Below are 15414 nucleotides of genomic sequence, written 5' to 3'. Positions count from 1 at the left end.
GGCAAGGCCAGGACCCTCCAGCCTCCAAAATCCCCTTCCTGACCCTATTCTTGAGCACAGGTCAGTGAAATTAATAGTTAAGAATGGCCAAATTTTCAATCTGTTCCCTACACAAAAGAGTAGCCTGTATGACCACTCAAAGAGGGATATAAAATGGAAGATCTGCTGATCCTAAATATTTGGAATTTGATCTATACCATCCCCACACACACTAGACACTAAGCTTTTTCCATCTACAATACATTCGGCTTATTCTTTGGTGGACAGAATAACTCAGTGCTAGAGAGATTTGCTTAGCAATAAAGGGTTTTGAATAGGAAATCGTGTCTGTTCTGGCCTAAATTGGGTTTTTTTTTTAATGCTTTCAATCCTTTTATTTATATATATATATATATATATATATATATACATACACATACACATATATATATAAAATAAAATTTTACTGTCACACAAAACACACTTCCATATTGGTCGTTGTTATAAGAGCAAACCATGCAAAACTCCAAAGTAAATACATAAATGTGAAAGATGACTCCAACAATTCTTTTTTTGGAGGTGGATGGCATTCCCTGTCATAAGTCTTTCAGGATTGTCCCAGATCATTGCATTGCTGAGAGTAGCCAAGTTTTCATAGATATTTATCATCCAATATTGCTATTATAGTGTACAATGTTCTCCCAGTTCTGCTTATTTTGTTCTGCATCAATTCATGCAGATCTTTCTAGCTTTTTCTGAAATCATCTTGCTTATCATTTTTTATAGCACAATAGTATTCCATTACCAACATGTACCACAATTTGTTTAGCTATGCCCCAATTGATAGACAGCCCCTCAATTTCCAATTCTTTGCCACTACAAAAAGCATCTATAAATATATTTTTGTACAAGTAAATTTTTTCCCCTTTTTATTATCTCTTTGCCAGCCTAAGTTTTTCAAGGACTGAGTGTAGACCAGGAGACAAGGAGAGAAAGAACATCTATGAGAAGAAAACTCTTAAATTAAAAAATACCAACAAGTCTCTATCAAGTTTCCAAAATCATTTTGGTATTTTAAACTAGAAGCAGGCCTAAGAACAATGTACAAAACTAAGCAAAAATGAATGAAAATAACTAATAGTTCAGCTGTAGGTTCAAGATACTTGGAAAATTGTCTCATTTGGGCCTTCTCAAAAGTAAACACCAAATCCACTTGTGTCCTAATAAATGCACACTAAGTCTTACTTGGGCACTGACAAACTCTTAAGTAATCATGTTGTGGGAATGCCAAAGGGTTTCTTCTAAACCCAGGAAGACTAGATTTGCAAAACTTAGCTCTAGTGACTGGAAAGGCATTTGATGTTGAGAATTCCTTGGCTGAAAGAAACTAAGAAAAACTGGCAGTATGTGTGTACTGGGGTTAAGCCAATGCAGATGTGGGCCAGGCTTGCTGATGCAAGAATAAGCAAACCTTTCCCATTTGCAGGGCAGTATGGGCAAAGTGACACACCACAGAATGCTTTTCTTCCAAAACCCTTAGGTACCTATTGTTATCATCTCACTATTGGCTCTTCTGAAGAAATGGAGACAGGTAAGTCCCCATGAATCTATAACTTTCCTAACATTACCATAAGTAGATGTTTTTCAGAAAAGAATGAATATACACCAAGGAACAATATTTCCACATCAATTAGAGCTTCTCTCTCATTGCTTAAAAATGAGAAGTAGTAGAGATAAGGACTGGTGAAAAGAGGGGAAGTCTGGAATTTTGGTAAAAATCCTAATGAGATATTCCCTTCTCTATCTCTATATTACAGAGAAAAGACAAAGGAAAATCAGATAAAGAGAGATGAAAATGGACCTCCTTAATTTAAATCAGCAATACATAGTTATTCATTCCTATAGTTCTCAGTTCAGTTCTACACAAGACATAAAGAAGTAGAACTGTGACTCTGTGAAAATGGGAAATCCACAAGTATATATTACACATATTTTTAAACTTCTTCCTATATATTGGTCAGTTGTGGCTATTTTTTTATTCTTTTGCCCTAAAAGAAAATTGTATTCTTGGGAGCAGCTAGGTGGCTCAATGAATTGAGTACCAGGCCTAGAAACTGGAAAGTCCTGGGTTCAAATCTGTCTTCCTGTCTTCAGACACTTCTTAGCTGTATGATCTTGGGCAAGTCACTAAATGCTCTTTTGCCTGGCCCTTACCACTCTTCTGCCTTGGAACAAATACATAGTATTGATTCTAAGGTGGAATGTAAAGGTTTTAAAAAATATATATACCATTTCTTAGATGGAATGGCTCTCAGGGAAGAGAAAGGGGAAGAATACTAGGTGAAACTATGGTGATATATAAAAAACAACAACAACAAAAGATATCAATAAAACCTTACTTAAAAAGAGAAGAGATAACGATCCTCTACCCCCAAGTAGTTTGTTTCCAACCTACTTGGGAAGACAAGTGAAATACACATGAAAAAACAAATGCTCTGAGGCAATCTAATTAAATATTAAATGAGCAATACACAGGCCAAAAGTGCTAAATACAGCAGGTCAGAGAAGGCACAAATGGTTATGCACTGGAACAAGCAGAGAAAGCTTCAGAGCAAGCCCTGAACTAGGCCTCAAATAGATTAAGATGTGGACAAGATGAATGGTGGGAGAGGGCACTGTGGGGAGTAGCCATGACATTAATCAAAGCATGTGTCTGGGGGACAGTGAAGAAAGATCAGACTATATCTAGAGCAGACAGTCCCTAAAACACTAGAGAGAGAACGTTTAAAAGCCAGACTGAACTTGGAAGGTAGAAGAGCCTTGGAGGTAGGCACAAGGCTAATTTATCATTTCAGGCACATACACACACATAGATATATAATGTATTTGGGGAGGAGCTAATGGACTTGTGATTTCACTGGTATGTGGAACTTTCTATGAGGAAACTCCCTCTACCAATGCAAACAGGCTTTTAAGATGCAAAGCAGGAGCCTATGAGAAGTTAAATGCCTTAAAAGAATGATCACAAAAAACCCTGAAAAGACTCCTAGGAAGTGATGCAAAGTGAAATGAGCAGAACAATGTTGTACACAGTAACAGCAATAATGTTCAGTGATAAACTGTGAATGACTTAATTATTATCAGCAATGCAAGGATCCAAGACAACTCCAAGAGACTCATGATGGAAAAGGTTATCCACCACCATAGATAGACTGCAATATGAATGGAAGCTGAAGCATATCATTTTTCAATTTATTTCCTTCTTGAGTTTTTTGCTTTCATACGTGATATGTATTTTCTTTCACAACATGACAAACATGGAAATATGTATTAATGATAACACATGTATAACCTATATCATATTACCTGCTGTCTTGGGGAGTGAGGACAGGAGGGAGGGAGAAAACATGGACCACAAAATGTTAGAAAATGATTACTGAAAATTGTATCCCCATGTAAAAATTAAATTGAATTAAAATTTTTAAAAAGTTAAATGCCTTGCCTAAGGACTAAGTATAAGTGAGAAAAGACTTTCAACCCAAGTTGTCCTTTGACTACTTACTTGACCATGCTGCCTCTCATTATTATATTTAATTTTTCAAAAAAACTTGGTTAGCTTTTTTCCTCCTGACAAAGTAAGAATCCTTCTCATGAATGAGACAGATCTGAGAACAGAAAAAGACATACAAGAATTCCTCTTCTTTGTGAGGTGTCTCACCACATCATTCTTCCCATTTGTATAGTACATAATAAAGTCTGGAATCACTTTGTTTTTCTTCTTGGGGAGTGAGAGAGGGAGGGAGGGAAGAAGGGAGACAGAGGAAGGCAGAATTTGTGAGGCCCTTAGTGATATACCCACAAAAGCCTAAACAAAGCAAGAGAAATAGAGAGCAAAAACTGAAACAGGACAGCTTCTTTGTTCTCTCTCCTGTTCTGTTTCATTCTTTTCCACTTTAACATGCTACGGAATTGAAAATCCTTCTGCTGTTGATAATTGATCAGTCCACAAAAATTTATAACTCTGACAACCAGTTTTTGTTTCTATTCTCAGAGACAACACTGGACTGTAAAAGATGCCCCTGAGAGTTGGCTATCACATATAATTAATGAGTTGTTCCCTAAAGTTACCAGTTTGGCTTCAACAAAGGCAGCCTTGTTCATCTTCCCTGCCATGTAAATAATCAAACTCAAATCAAATGTTATGTGTCCAAAATACTATAAGGACTAGCAAGCTTAAAGATCAGACTATCTCCAATAGGCACATTTTGCACATCCTCACGAAAAGTACTATAGTCGAGAAATTAGACTAAGAACAGGATTAAAAAAAAAAAAAAGACAAGTTTCATCAACAAGCAGACACATTAATCAGAGACAAGCACTACTTGGACAGGAAGTTCAAATAAGATGAGCTGGTTCTCTGGGTCACTATAAAGGCTTGTTTCATCACACATTTTTGCTTAAACCTCACACTACTGGGAATAATTAGAAGTAGGCAAACACTCTATACCATATACTACAATATATTTTAATGAATACACAACCTAAATATTAAAGGTTGTACAATAAAAACATTAGAAGAGAACCACAAGAAACACCTTTCACAGCTGTGACTAAGAGTTGAACTATTAATCAAACAAGAAGCAATCACAAAAGACAAAATAGATAATTTGATTACATAAAATTGAAAATCTTTAGCACAAACAAAATTAATAAAAGTGCAACAAGAATAGAAGTGGTAGATTTGGGGGGGAGGGGAATGTTGGCAGTAAGCATCTGATAAGGATCTGATATACAAGATACAAAGACATCTAATAAAAACATAAGACCAAATGGCATTCTCCAAAAGATTGCGAATATAAAGCAAGAGTTCTCAAAAAAGGACTGCAAACAACAACAACAAAAAATCCTTACTTTCTATCTTAGGAGCAATACTAAATATTGGTTCCAAGGCAGAAAACCAGTAAGGGCTAGGTAACTGGGGTTAAGTGACTTGCCAGAGTCACACAGCTAGAAAGTGTCTGAGGCCAGATTTGAACCCAGGTTCTCCTAAGGACAGGCCTTAGCTCTCTGACCACTGAAGCATCTTGTTGCCCCAATTATAAACTCTTAAACACCATATGAAACGTTGCTCCAAATCCCCGATAAAAGAACTACAAATTAAAACAACTCTTTAGGTTTCACCTCACACCCAGAAAATTAAAAAGGTTAATAAAAATGGAAGAGTTAATGTTGGAATGGTTGTGGAAAAACAGACATTCATTGGATATCTCCTCTTCAAGTCCCTGAAAACCTAATTAGGCCTCAAATTAGGGCTTCTTTTTCCAAATCTAACACCCTTTCCATCACATGATTTAAAAAAACACAACTGTTAAGACAAATAACTAACCATTCCCCAGGATAAAGGGCAACAATATCAATAATGATACTCCTGCCAGAGTGACTCATACATAGTCTGGCTAAAAATCACTAACCAATCAGCTTCCAAACAGTGCTATAGGCTACATCCTTAAGGCAGCTGATTTTCCCACATTCAACAATACCTATACAACTGAGGCGTACATAGATAATAAAAAGCAAAATAGCACCATAAATAACTCAAGATGGGGCCTGAGTGACAAAGGAAGTAGCAGAATAAAGGGAAAACCACTCATTACTGAGACTAAAGGACAGCCGCCCCCACCAGGAGGAGAAATAAAATAAGGTCAACACCCAAAATTTACACACATACACACACACACACACACACACACACACACACACACACACACACACACGTTTCCTTAGCTCTTCCTAATCTTTTCATTCCCTGATCTTTTCATACCTCTCTCTATGGGGAAAAAAGATATATTATTCTGAGTTTTCACCAATTATTCAGGATAAAAAATCTTGCTTAGATGAATTCAGGATCTGAAGTGAGGATCATTAATAATTACAATTCAAAGATGTATAATTTCCCTCTGCCACATCTTAATCATCTCCAAGAATTGCTGCTGCCAAAAAACCCTTCAGTACTCAGTACCCAGTCTTCTGGTAATGAGCCCCTCCAAACTTAGTGAGGTTGGTCCTTAGGACTCTTCCAGGTTGGCGGGATGTGCTGGGACTTATAATAGTCTGGCACAGCCTCCTAGAACTCAGGATCATCTCTGCACCACAATGAGCCACTGGAGGACTTTCTCAAGAGAAAATTCAAAAATAATCACAATTGTTTGCAATAATATATTACAATTATCTCATTTGGTCCTCAAATCAACCTTGTAAGAAGACAGAGCAAGTACCTTTAACCCAATTTTAGAGATGAAAGAAGAGAATCTCTGGGAAGTTAAACTGTCAGGTCACAGGGCCAGCAGGTGACAGAGTCAAGTCTAACAACCTAAAGCTAACTTATAATTCAGAACTCATTCCAATGTACTATCATGGTAGAATTTCCTTTAAACCAGAATATACTTCTAAGATTTCCTTCACTCTATGAAGACTTTTCCCATGGAGCTGTCTCAAGTAGCTCAACCCTTTGTTATCATATCTGCTTTGATATTCCAAGCACCTTTAGGTCAGGCATCACTCATCCAGGTGCACTAAAGGCTCAAGTTATCTGGATGCCTGACATGGAAAAGACGTGCTAACCAAGCCTTTCCATTTTCCCGTGTCAAAATGAAACATATGTGCGGTCCCTGATAAAAGCAGGTTTGGGTTTGTCTTCACACTCCCATGCTACCTCTCACCTCACCTCTCCCCCAACAAAAAAAGCATAAATGATCTCTGTAGTAGATAAGGATGGATAACACCAAATTAATCTTTGTTGTTATTCATTGTGATCAGAAGAAAGTAAATAGGCAAAACTATGTTCTAAATGCAAAGGAAGTTTAAGGACAGCAATCAGTCAACAAGCATTTATTAAGCACCAATACTAAACACTATAAATAAGCAAATCTATGTCAGCTAATTTAAAATGAGATTTTGGAGAACAGAAGTCACTACACAGTTTGGAGATTCTTATAGTGAAATTTTTATTAAATAACTTAAGGGGGGTCTAATCATTTAACAAATTTGATTTTCTAAAAATTAACTGGATTTTATAACTGCCAAAAAGAAAAATATTCTCTAGTATAATCTATATAAGCACTACATAGAGTTCTGTTTCAACAATTTAGCCTTAACCTGAATTCTCTACCAATGAATGTCAGGTGGGGGAACAGCTAGGTGGCTCAGTGGACAAAGCACCAGGCCTCAAGGCAAGAAGATCTGGGTTAAAATCTGATCTCAGACACTTCCTACCTGTGTGACCCTGGGCAAATCACTTAATCTAGAATGCCTAGCCCTTGTTACTCTTCTGCTTAGAACTGATGCCAATTTGTTTTTGTTTTTGTTAAGCATACTCTCTATCTAGCCTTGGGGATGCCAGAATAGTACATTCCAAACTTCTTTCTGGATACAGACTTTAGCCCAACCTGAAGCAGCAGAAGAGCAGGTGGTCTTTCTGAAGGCCTAAATATCCTTATTTTTATGATGACTACCAGTCCTGCTCTTCTTTGCGGCTTTGCCCAAACCTGTAATTCTCCAAAGTTAAAGGCCAGCTGCTTGACACCTTACTGAGAGTCAGAAACCACTTCCTTCAGCACCTTGGCATTTCTTAAACTGTTCTAGTCAAAGGCTCCATCTGATCTAAGCTGGCCCTACTTCTCTTAGGAGAGCAAACAGATTTTTGGATGAGTTGGAAAAGACAGAGAGATGGGCCTTCCATTCATAACACAAGGCTAAGCAGGTTGCAAAGCAGCAGATTTTATTCCCTCTCTAAATTAAACATGGGGATACTGGGGAAAACTTTAGAGACAAAACTTTCACCCTGAAGTATAAATAGTAGAACAAGAAATAGATCATACAGCTAAAAAAGAAGCAGCAATTTCATCCCCAAGAAAAGAAAACAGTGAGGTCATGTTGTTCCTTACACTGACTCTTGCACAGAAAGCTATCTGTCAGTACACCCCATCTTGGCCAGCCAGGTGTGATGAAAACAACTTCTAGATATGAAATCAAAAAGCTAAAAAGTTTTTTAAAAAAGGAAATGCTCAAGATGGATATCGATTTGCCTCTATAAGCAAGTTCTTGTAGGATACTGTATTCCTCTTCAGTTCTCATTAGGAATAAAAAAATCATACAATTCTTCTCCTAACTGGACCACTAATAAAGAAAATAAAAAATACATAAACCTCATAAAATAAGTCCTACTTTTTTTTAATTACAGTAAAAATGCCAAGTGGAATCCTAAATAAGGGGAGCAGATAAGATTGTGAATGAAAAAAAATGGTGTGTTGTGAAAAACATTAATATTTTTATACTATTTTAGCACAAGCTGCTGATCTGGGAGAATGTGTAATAAACAATTACAACACAAGATCTATGGTGTTTAACATTTAAAGATCAAAACAGACATAACTTTTCACTCTAGAAGACATCCTTTTGAAACCACAAATATTCTTACAATGTTCTGACTTTTATTTTTATCAATTTCCAAAACAGTTGGCTGAAACACCTGAGATCCTGAACCAACACCTGGACTTAGAATGACAATGTCACCTAACTGTAATACCTACAAGAGAATTTAATTTCCCACAAAATAAACCATAGAAAGACCAAAATCAAAACCAGATAAATCAAAGCTATGGCTACATATTTGGAACAGTAAGTTTAATAATTATCTATCAAGTACCCACTAGGAGCCAGACACTGTGGATAAGTACTGGGGATTCAAAGATAAAAGTCTCTGCAACTTTCATTCTACTGGAGAGGAACAGCATGTACACAGATAAATAAATACAAAATACACACAAAATAAAGTCAAAATTATTTCAAAGAAGTGGGGAGCACTAACAAGAGAGGGGACTGGTAAAGGTCTCCTGCAAGAGGTAAACACTTGGGGGGGGGGGGCAGCTGGGTAGCTTGGATTGAGAGCCAGGCCTAGAGACAAGAGGTCCTAGGTTCAAATCCGGCCTCAGACACTTCCCAGCTGTGTGACCCTGGGCAAGTCACTTGACCCCCATTGCCCACCCTTACCACTCTTCCACCTAGGAGCCAATACACAGAAGTTAAGGGTTTAAAAAAAAATTTTTTTTAATAAAATTTAAAAAAAAAAAAAGAGGTAACACTTGAAATGAGCTAGAGAAGAGTATTCTGAGCATGAGTGGACAACCTTTACTAAGGATACAGGAGATAAAATGTCATGCACAGGGAGTATCAAAGAGGCTAGCTGGGCTGAAATGTAAACTGCATGAGGTGGAGTAATGTAAAATCAGTCTAAGAGAAGTTGGAGTCAGGCTGTGAAGGGTTTGAAATGCCAAAAGGTGGAGCTTGCATTTTATCCTACAGATAATCAGAAGTCATTGGAGCTCCCTGAACAGATATTTGGTGTTATTATGGAAATTTAGGAGCATCAATTTGGTAGCTGTGTGGAAGATGGATTCAAAGAGAGGAACAAGAAGGAAGTCCAATTAGGAAATACTGCAATAGTCTAAGCAAGTAATGATGAAGGGCTTAACTAAAGAGGTGACCAAGGTAGTGGGGAGAAGACAGATGGGAGATTTTTGGAGATAAAATAGTAAGACTTAGAAATTAATTGGTCAGGGAGAGGGACCAGGCATACGGATGAGGAAGAGTAAAGAGTTCAATATGATTGTTGTAAACCTGAATGAACTAGAAAATTATGGTGCTCTAGACAAAGCAGGAAAGTTAAGAGGAGGGGTGAATTTAAGAGAAAAGACCTGAATTTGATATTCTACAGAACATCTAGGAGGAAATGTCAAGGAAGCAGCTTGTAATGTTGGAAGTGGAGCTCAGAAAAGTGAGGACTGAATAAATATATAGATTTGGGAGTCACCTGCAGAGATGACAGTTGAGATCTGATCATGAAATCACCAAGAGATAGAGTTAGTGTAGTGATAGAAGGCCCAAGATGAAGCCTTGGGAGTTATTCATATTTAGAAGACCAGAAATGGATAATGATCCTGCAAGACTGAGAAAAGGTCAGAAAAGCAGGAGGAAGGAACAAATAAAAAACAAAAATTTATGAAGAGCTTACTATGTGTCAGAGTGCTAAGCACTGAAAATATAAACACAAAAAAATGAAAAAGTCTTTACCTTCTACTGGGAGTGAGGAGAATTAAGAAAGACCAAGGCATATTTAGGAGTTTCCAAAAAGTACTTTAACATTCATCACATGTCTCATATCCCTAAGTTTTATATGCTTATTTGTATACCTCTTTGTCATTTCCATATCTTCCAAGCCTACTCACAATTTTTTGGCCAGTCTTTGCTCCACCTAGTGGAACTACTGAAGATGGCCACAAAGAGAAGACCTCAGCTTTGGCCTTCTGAATATACTGATTCAGACAAATGAAAGACCCAACTTCAGCTCAATATCCTTTGCAAGTCAGTATCCTCTGGTACTTGTAGGGAATACAGAGAAATATAGGAAGGAAGTACAATGAGATTAATGACTCCTAAAGGTACCCACAAATGGTGACTCAAGGACTTCAGAATGACCCCACATTGTATCACAATCTGGTCCAGGGGAAGTGTAGGAAGGGGAAAATGCCTAGAAAGTACTTCCTGGAAACCTATAAAAAAAAAAAATGAAGAAGAGTCACTATTAGTTTTGTGAATATTGAGGGACCTGGGAAATGGGAAGCTTCAGAAAATAATTAACATTATATGCTTACAGCATCTCTTCTTCCACTTACTTTGGAAGATTTACCCCTCAAATAGGGGAAATCAGGGTTCTCAGCTAAAAACAGATATTCCCCATATAAACACTTCAGAGTCACTGAGATCCAGGAAAGATCAGCTCTCCCTGGGGCTGGAAAATCTGAAAACTTCCCAAAATGCCTTTGAATTTAGTAGGGATAAATTGAGATTTATGGATTAGTGTGACAATGCAGAAAGAAATTTTAAAATAACTCAATCACTCTTTAGTTAGTATAAACTAGTCCCTAGCATCAAACAGAACAAAGAGGAAGAGAGAATCATTAACCAGTAGGCTTACCAAGGTAAGAAAGAAAAGAATGCCAATAGATTTTCTGGAAATAAGAAAGATTAGACAAAATCCACTTAGGAGACAGAAAATGTCACTAGTCAAACTATGGATTAAAAGTGGGCTTTGTTCAGAGCTAAAATGCTCATTGTTAATTGACCATAAGTTGACCAGTGGTAAATATCACCAAATCCAAGAGTAAACTAAATTCATGATAGCTAAAGACATTTAATAATCACACAGGAAACCTGTTGGTCACAGTGGTTTGTCTATCCTAAGCTAAGAGAAGACAGACCATAAGATGTCAGAAATCATTAAAGACAGAATAATAGAAAATTCTCTCTTTAAACTAGAAAGGCAGTTAACACCTCCCACACAAGGATAACCTTATGAGAGACTGCTAAATATTAGATAAACATTTGGTCTCCAGACTATAAAACAGAATTGAATCAAGTAAATTGAGTCACTTTCTTTATCTCATATGTCAGTTTTTCTGAGCTGAGAATTGAAAATGCTACCAGGATACTGTAAAGGCAAATAAGCTAGTTGGGTATTATTCTCAGGTCCCTGTATGAAAAGGTTCATGCAAATGCAAGGAAATGATTTTAGATAACTATTAATTTTATATATGGAATGGAATAAAAGAGTAATGGGAATAGACTAGAATCTGGATGCTTCACAACTCTGCTCTCTGAAAGATCACAACAAAGGGGAAGAGTTACTCAATGGACAACACAATACATAAGAAACAGAAAAGGAATCACTGTTTAGGAACTGCAAGAGTAAACAAGCACAGATTGTCCAGTGAAGCAGGAGAGAAGAGAGCAGAGGAGGCACTTTCATCACCTATCCAAGTCAAAGGTCTGATTCAGCAGAATGAAAAGTTAGGGACAGTTACTCCAGAAATGAAATCTCAGACAAGGATCAGGTCACTATCATGTGGCAATAGGAAATATTACTAAAACATTCTTTAATTCACATCTGGGAAGCTAAGTGCACAATTTTAAATTAAATAACAGTGAGTGAGCTGGAGAAGACAAAAATGTCAAGAAGAAAAGTCAACTACTTATTCTTTATAGAATGAAAGAAATCATGGGCAACTCTTAGGGAAAGATGGGCCTAAGGTCACAAAACCAGAGAGATTATAATATACACTCCAGTGTCTCTGAGGAAATAGCTGTTCTAGTGCAGAACTGGTCATGAAGAAGCAAGTTTCCTAATACTCATTATATTTGATAAGAACACATAAGGCAGGAGGCAATGAGATGCCCATACCGTTTAACAATGATGCAACCAGTACAGTGAGTCCTCAACTTGGACAGTCAGCTGGAGGTCACTCGTTAAAATGAGGACAAAGAGTACCTGAAATCTGTCTTTGCCAAAATGAGCTTTGAGGCATTTCCTCTCCCCACCCCAGTTTACCGATTTCCACAAAAAAAAAAAACCCAACCAAACAAAAAAATCCTTCAACATTCAAAATCAACTAGATTGTGATATAATCAGTTAATAATTATTGAGCACCTTTCATTCCAAAGGTTACAACTAAAAACACAGTCTTGGATATAGATATCTAAAACGGTTTAGATATCACACGGTTGCAGTGACATATATACAAAGAAGAACTTGGTTGTGGGGAAGAAGGAATGAAGAGATCACCCATGGCATAAACTCAATCTCTTCTGAGGGGGGTAAAAGTGAAGCTACATAGTAGCTACTGGCCAGAAACCAACATCCATCCATTTGAAACAAAGTACAAGGGCTAGTCTATCTCACCCCCCCCAAAAAAAAAAAACAAGTATTGAAACTGTTGGGAACAAGATAAGACATCCGCCTAGAGTAACCAAAGGCAAGATACATTTAAATATGAGGCCAGTGTTCTTGCCACTTAATCCATAATGTCATGATTAGAGGCTCTATAGTACAAAATCTACTCCAAATCCCCTGGCTCCCACCATCATTTCCCAAACAAAAATAAGGCACCATCCTAAAGACCCAACCAATGGGTAGTAAGGGAGTCCTGGACACCTGAGAGACTCATAAAGACTCAAAGATAATTACTCTCCCCCAATCAAATTGGAAAACTTTAATGTAGTTAAGTTACTAGGAACTAAATTTTAGAAATGTTTGCAAAAATAACAAAATAAAAGCAAAATTCTTTGTTGTTCTTTTGTATTAGTAGAGGCAGAATGACTCCAAACATAAGGGCCTTTCACCTTGATTCTGTCATAGATCTCAAAATTCTCTTACTATTCTCTACCCCTAAAATGAATTAAGATTTAACTCTTCTAGATAGAATAGGGAATTGCATTTCTACAGATGGTCCATAACAGAAACAACCAAACAATAATATAAGAGTCTAAATGTAAACTGCATAAAAGCCAAACTTGAATTGAGGGGCTCAAAGTAAAAAAACTTGGCTTCTCTGATCTCTTCCTCCATTTAACAATTTGTTTCAAATAAAGGATCTACTTCATGGAAAGTACTATGGTCTATACTACAGAATATTCAGAGACAGAAAACGAGGAGAAAAAAGAATGATCCTACATCAAATAAAGATGTATTTGAATGTATCTAACAAGAAGTAGGTGAAGAATTGGAATTTGTTTTTTAAACCCTTGCCTTCTGTCTTAGCATGGATTCTAAGGCAGTAGAGTAGTAAGGGCTAGGCAATTGGGGTTAAGTGACTTGCCCAGAATCACACATCTAGGAAGTATCCAAGGCCAAATTTGAAAAGAATTGGCATTTTTAATGAAAATTTCCTATTTTATAGTCTTGACCATGATACTTCATGGCCAAGTTAAAACTAAAGTTTGCTATTAGGCTCTTTGTGTTTGTTTCCAAAAAGCAAAAGAAGAGAGCAGCCTGGCACATATGGTAACAAATGTAAAGGAGAGGAGGTATGAGTCCCCTTGTTGCTCCCCACCCAAACTGGCACCAGTAGCACCCCTCCCATCAGTTTTGCAATGCCATCCGTGGCTGAAATCAGAACCAACAGCTGCTCTCCTGGGAAAGCAAAGAAGCCACCTAGCAAGAAAAGCTGGGACACCCCACTCACTTGCTTTAGTCCTTCCCTCTCCCCCCCCAAAAATGCAACACCAGAAGCCCTGCCCAGAGAGCCCTATGCCAAATGTAAATGTAGTAAGAGCTTTTCCATGACCCAAAGGTGCCATCTCCAGTTCTTGCTATCTAAAAACCCTAACCTGCTTACCCTCGGAGGATTCTTCACCTCCAAGTAGTTCAAATGCCACTTCAAACCTGCCAGCCACTGTTACTGCCATGTACTAAGTAGAAAGGGTTGATATCCTCTTCTGGGGTTCTTCTCACTTAATCAAGCACCAATATGCCTTCAGGGTCCTTGCCCCTGGGTGGCCCAGTACCTATGCATCCTTGGGTAGAATCTTATGAACAACATGGGAGTGCTGGATTTGGAGTCAGAGGAACTGGATTCAGGTCCAGTCGCCTTCTCTTACTACCAGTGTGGTGACCTTGGCCAAGTCACTTAATCTTTCTAGGCCTCAGTTACTCATTTACTAAATAGGGGTGGGGAGCCAAACTGGGGCAGGACTTCTAAGGAGGAATTCCCTTCAAACTCGAAATCTCTGGTCCTAAGCCCCCCTCCCCCATCCTTGGGTTAGTGTTCCACTTAGAATTCAAACCCTACCTTCTCAGGGTCCCCCATCCCAGCCTCAGTGCCCCTCAGGTTCCCTTCCCCCAATCTGGCATAGCTACCTCCCCCTAGCACCAGATTCCTCAATGGTTCCCTCCCCCTCAAACCATGGCTTCTTGAGGACCTCCCTGGGTCCTTGACGCCCACCCTCCCAAGTACCCTCTTTGAGCCTCCTCCCCCAGTCACAGGACACCCCCTTAGGACGCCTCTCTCTCGTCCTTCTGCCCTCTTAGGCCCCTGCTCGGGGCCCCCTCTCCTCCCGCGTCACGGCGCCCATCTCCGTTCTCCAACTCTGGTCCTGTAGCCCCCTCCCTCTGGACCCCCTTATCTTACCTGAGAGGGTTCGGCCCTGGCTGACAGGGGGGTGGGTAGCGCCTGGAGGAGCAGGAGCGCCATGCCGCCCAGGAACCTTCTCCTCTCCATCCCCCTCCGGCTCCGGCTCCGGCTCCTGCTCCTCCACTGCCTCCTCCTCCTCTTCCTCCTCCTCTTCCTCCTCCCTCTCCTCCTCCTCTTCCCCCTTCTTCCTTCTTCCCTGCTCCTCTTCCTGTTTCGTTCTCATCCCCCGCCCCAACTTCCGGCTCCTCCCCGCTTCCCCAGGAGTACCGCCCCCCCAAGCGAAGGCCCTCCCAGGCGCGAGGCCGCTTAGCCAATCTAACTTCCTACTAGGGGACCATGCTCTTCCGACATCGATCTTCATGACTGCCCATCAAAAGCAGATCCGCCCATAAGGACTGCCATCTGGAGACGA

At 38.9% G+C, this 15414-nt stretch overlaps 1 protein-coding gene across 1 annotated transcript in view; it reads right to left on the bottom strand.

Annotated features, from left to right (window-relative positions):
* Positions 1-15137, bottom strand: part of WBP1L (WW domain binding protein 1 like) — a 70966-nt gene extending 55829 nt beyond the window's left edge. The window contains exon 1 of the mRNA XM_044665527.1: positions 15000-15137. Coding sequence (XP_044521462.1) covers positions 15000-15089 — 90 coding nt within the window. The 5' untranslated portion in view covers positions 15090-15137. The remainder of the gene's footprint in view (positions 1-14999) is intronic.
* Positions 15138-15414: the final 277 nt, after the last annotated feature.

This window comes from Gracilinanus agilis, chromosome 2 (assembly GCF_016433145.1).
Source record: "Gracilinanus agilis isolate LMUSP501 chromosome 2, AgileGrace, whole genome shotgun sequence".
Lineage (NCBI taxonomy): Eukaryota > Metazoa > Chordata > Mammalia > Didelphimorphia > Didelphidae > Gracilinanus > Gracilinanus agilis.
The sequence above is the reverse complement of the archived record's forward strand: the minus strand, read 5'-3'. Positions and strand labels throughout refer to the sequence as shown.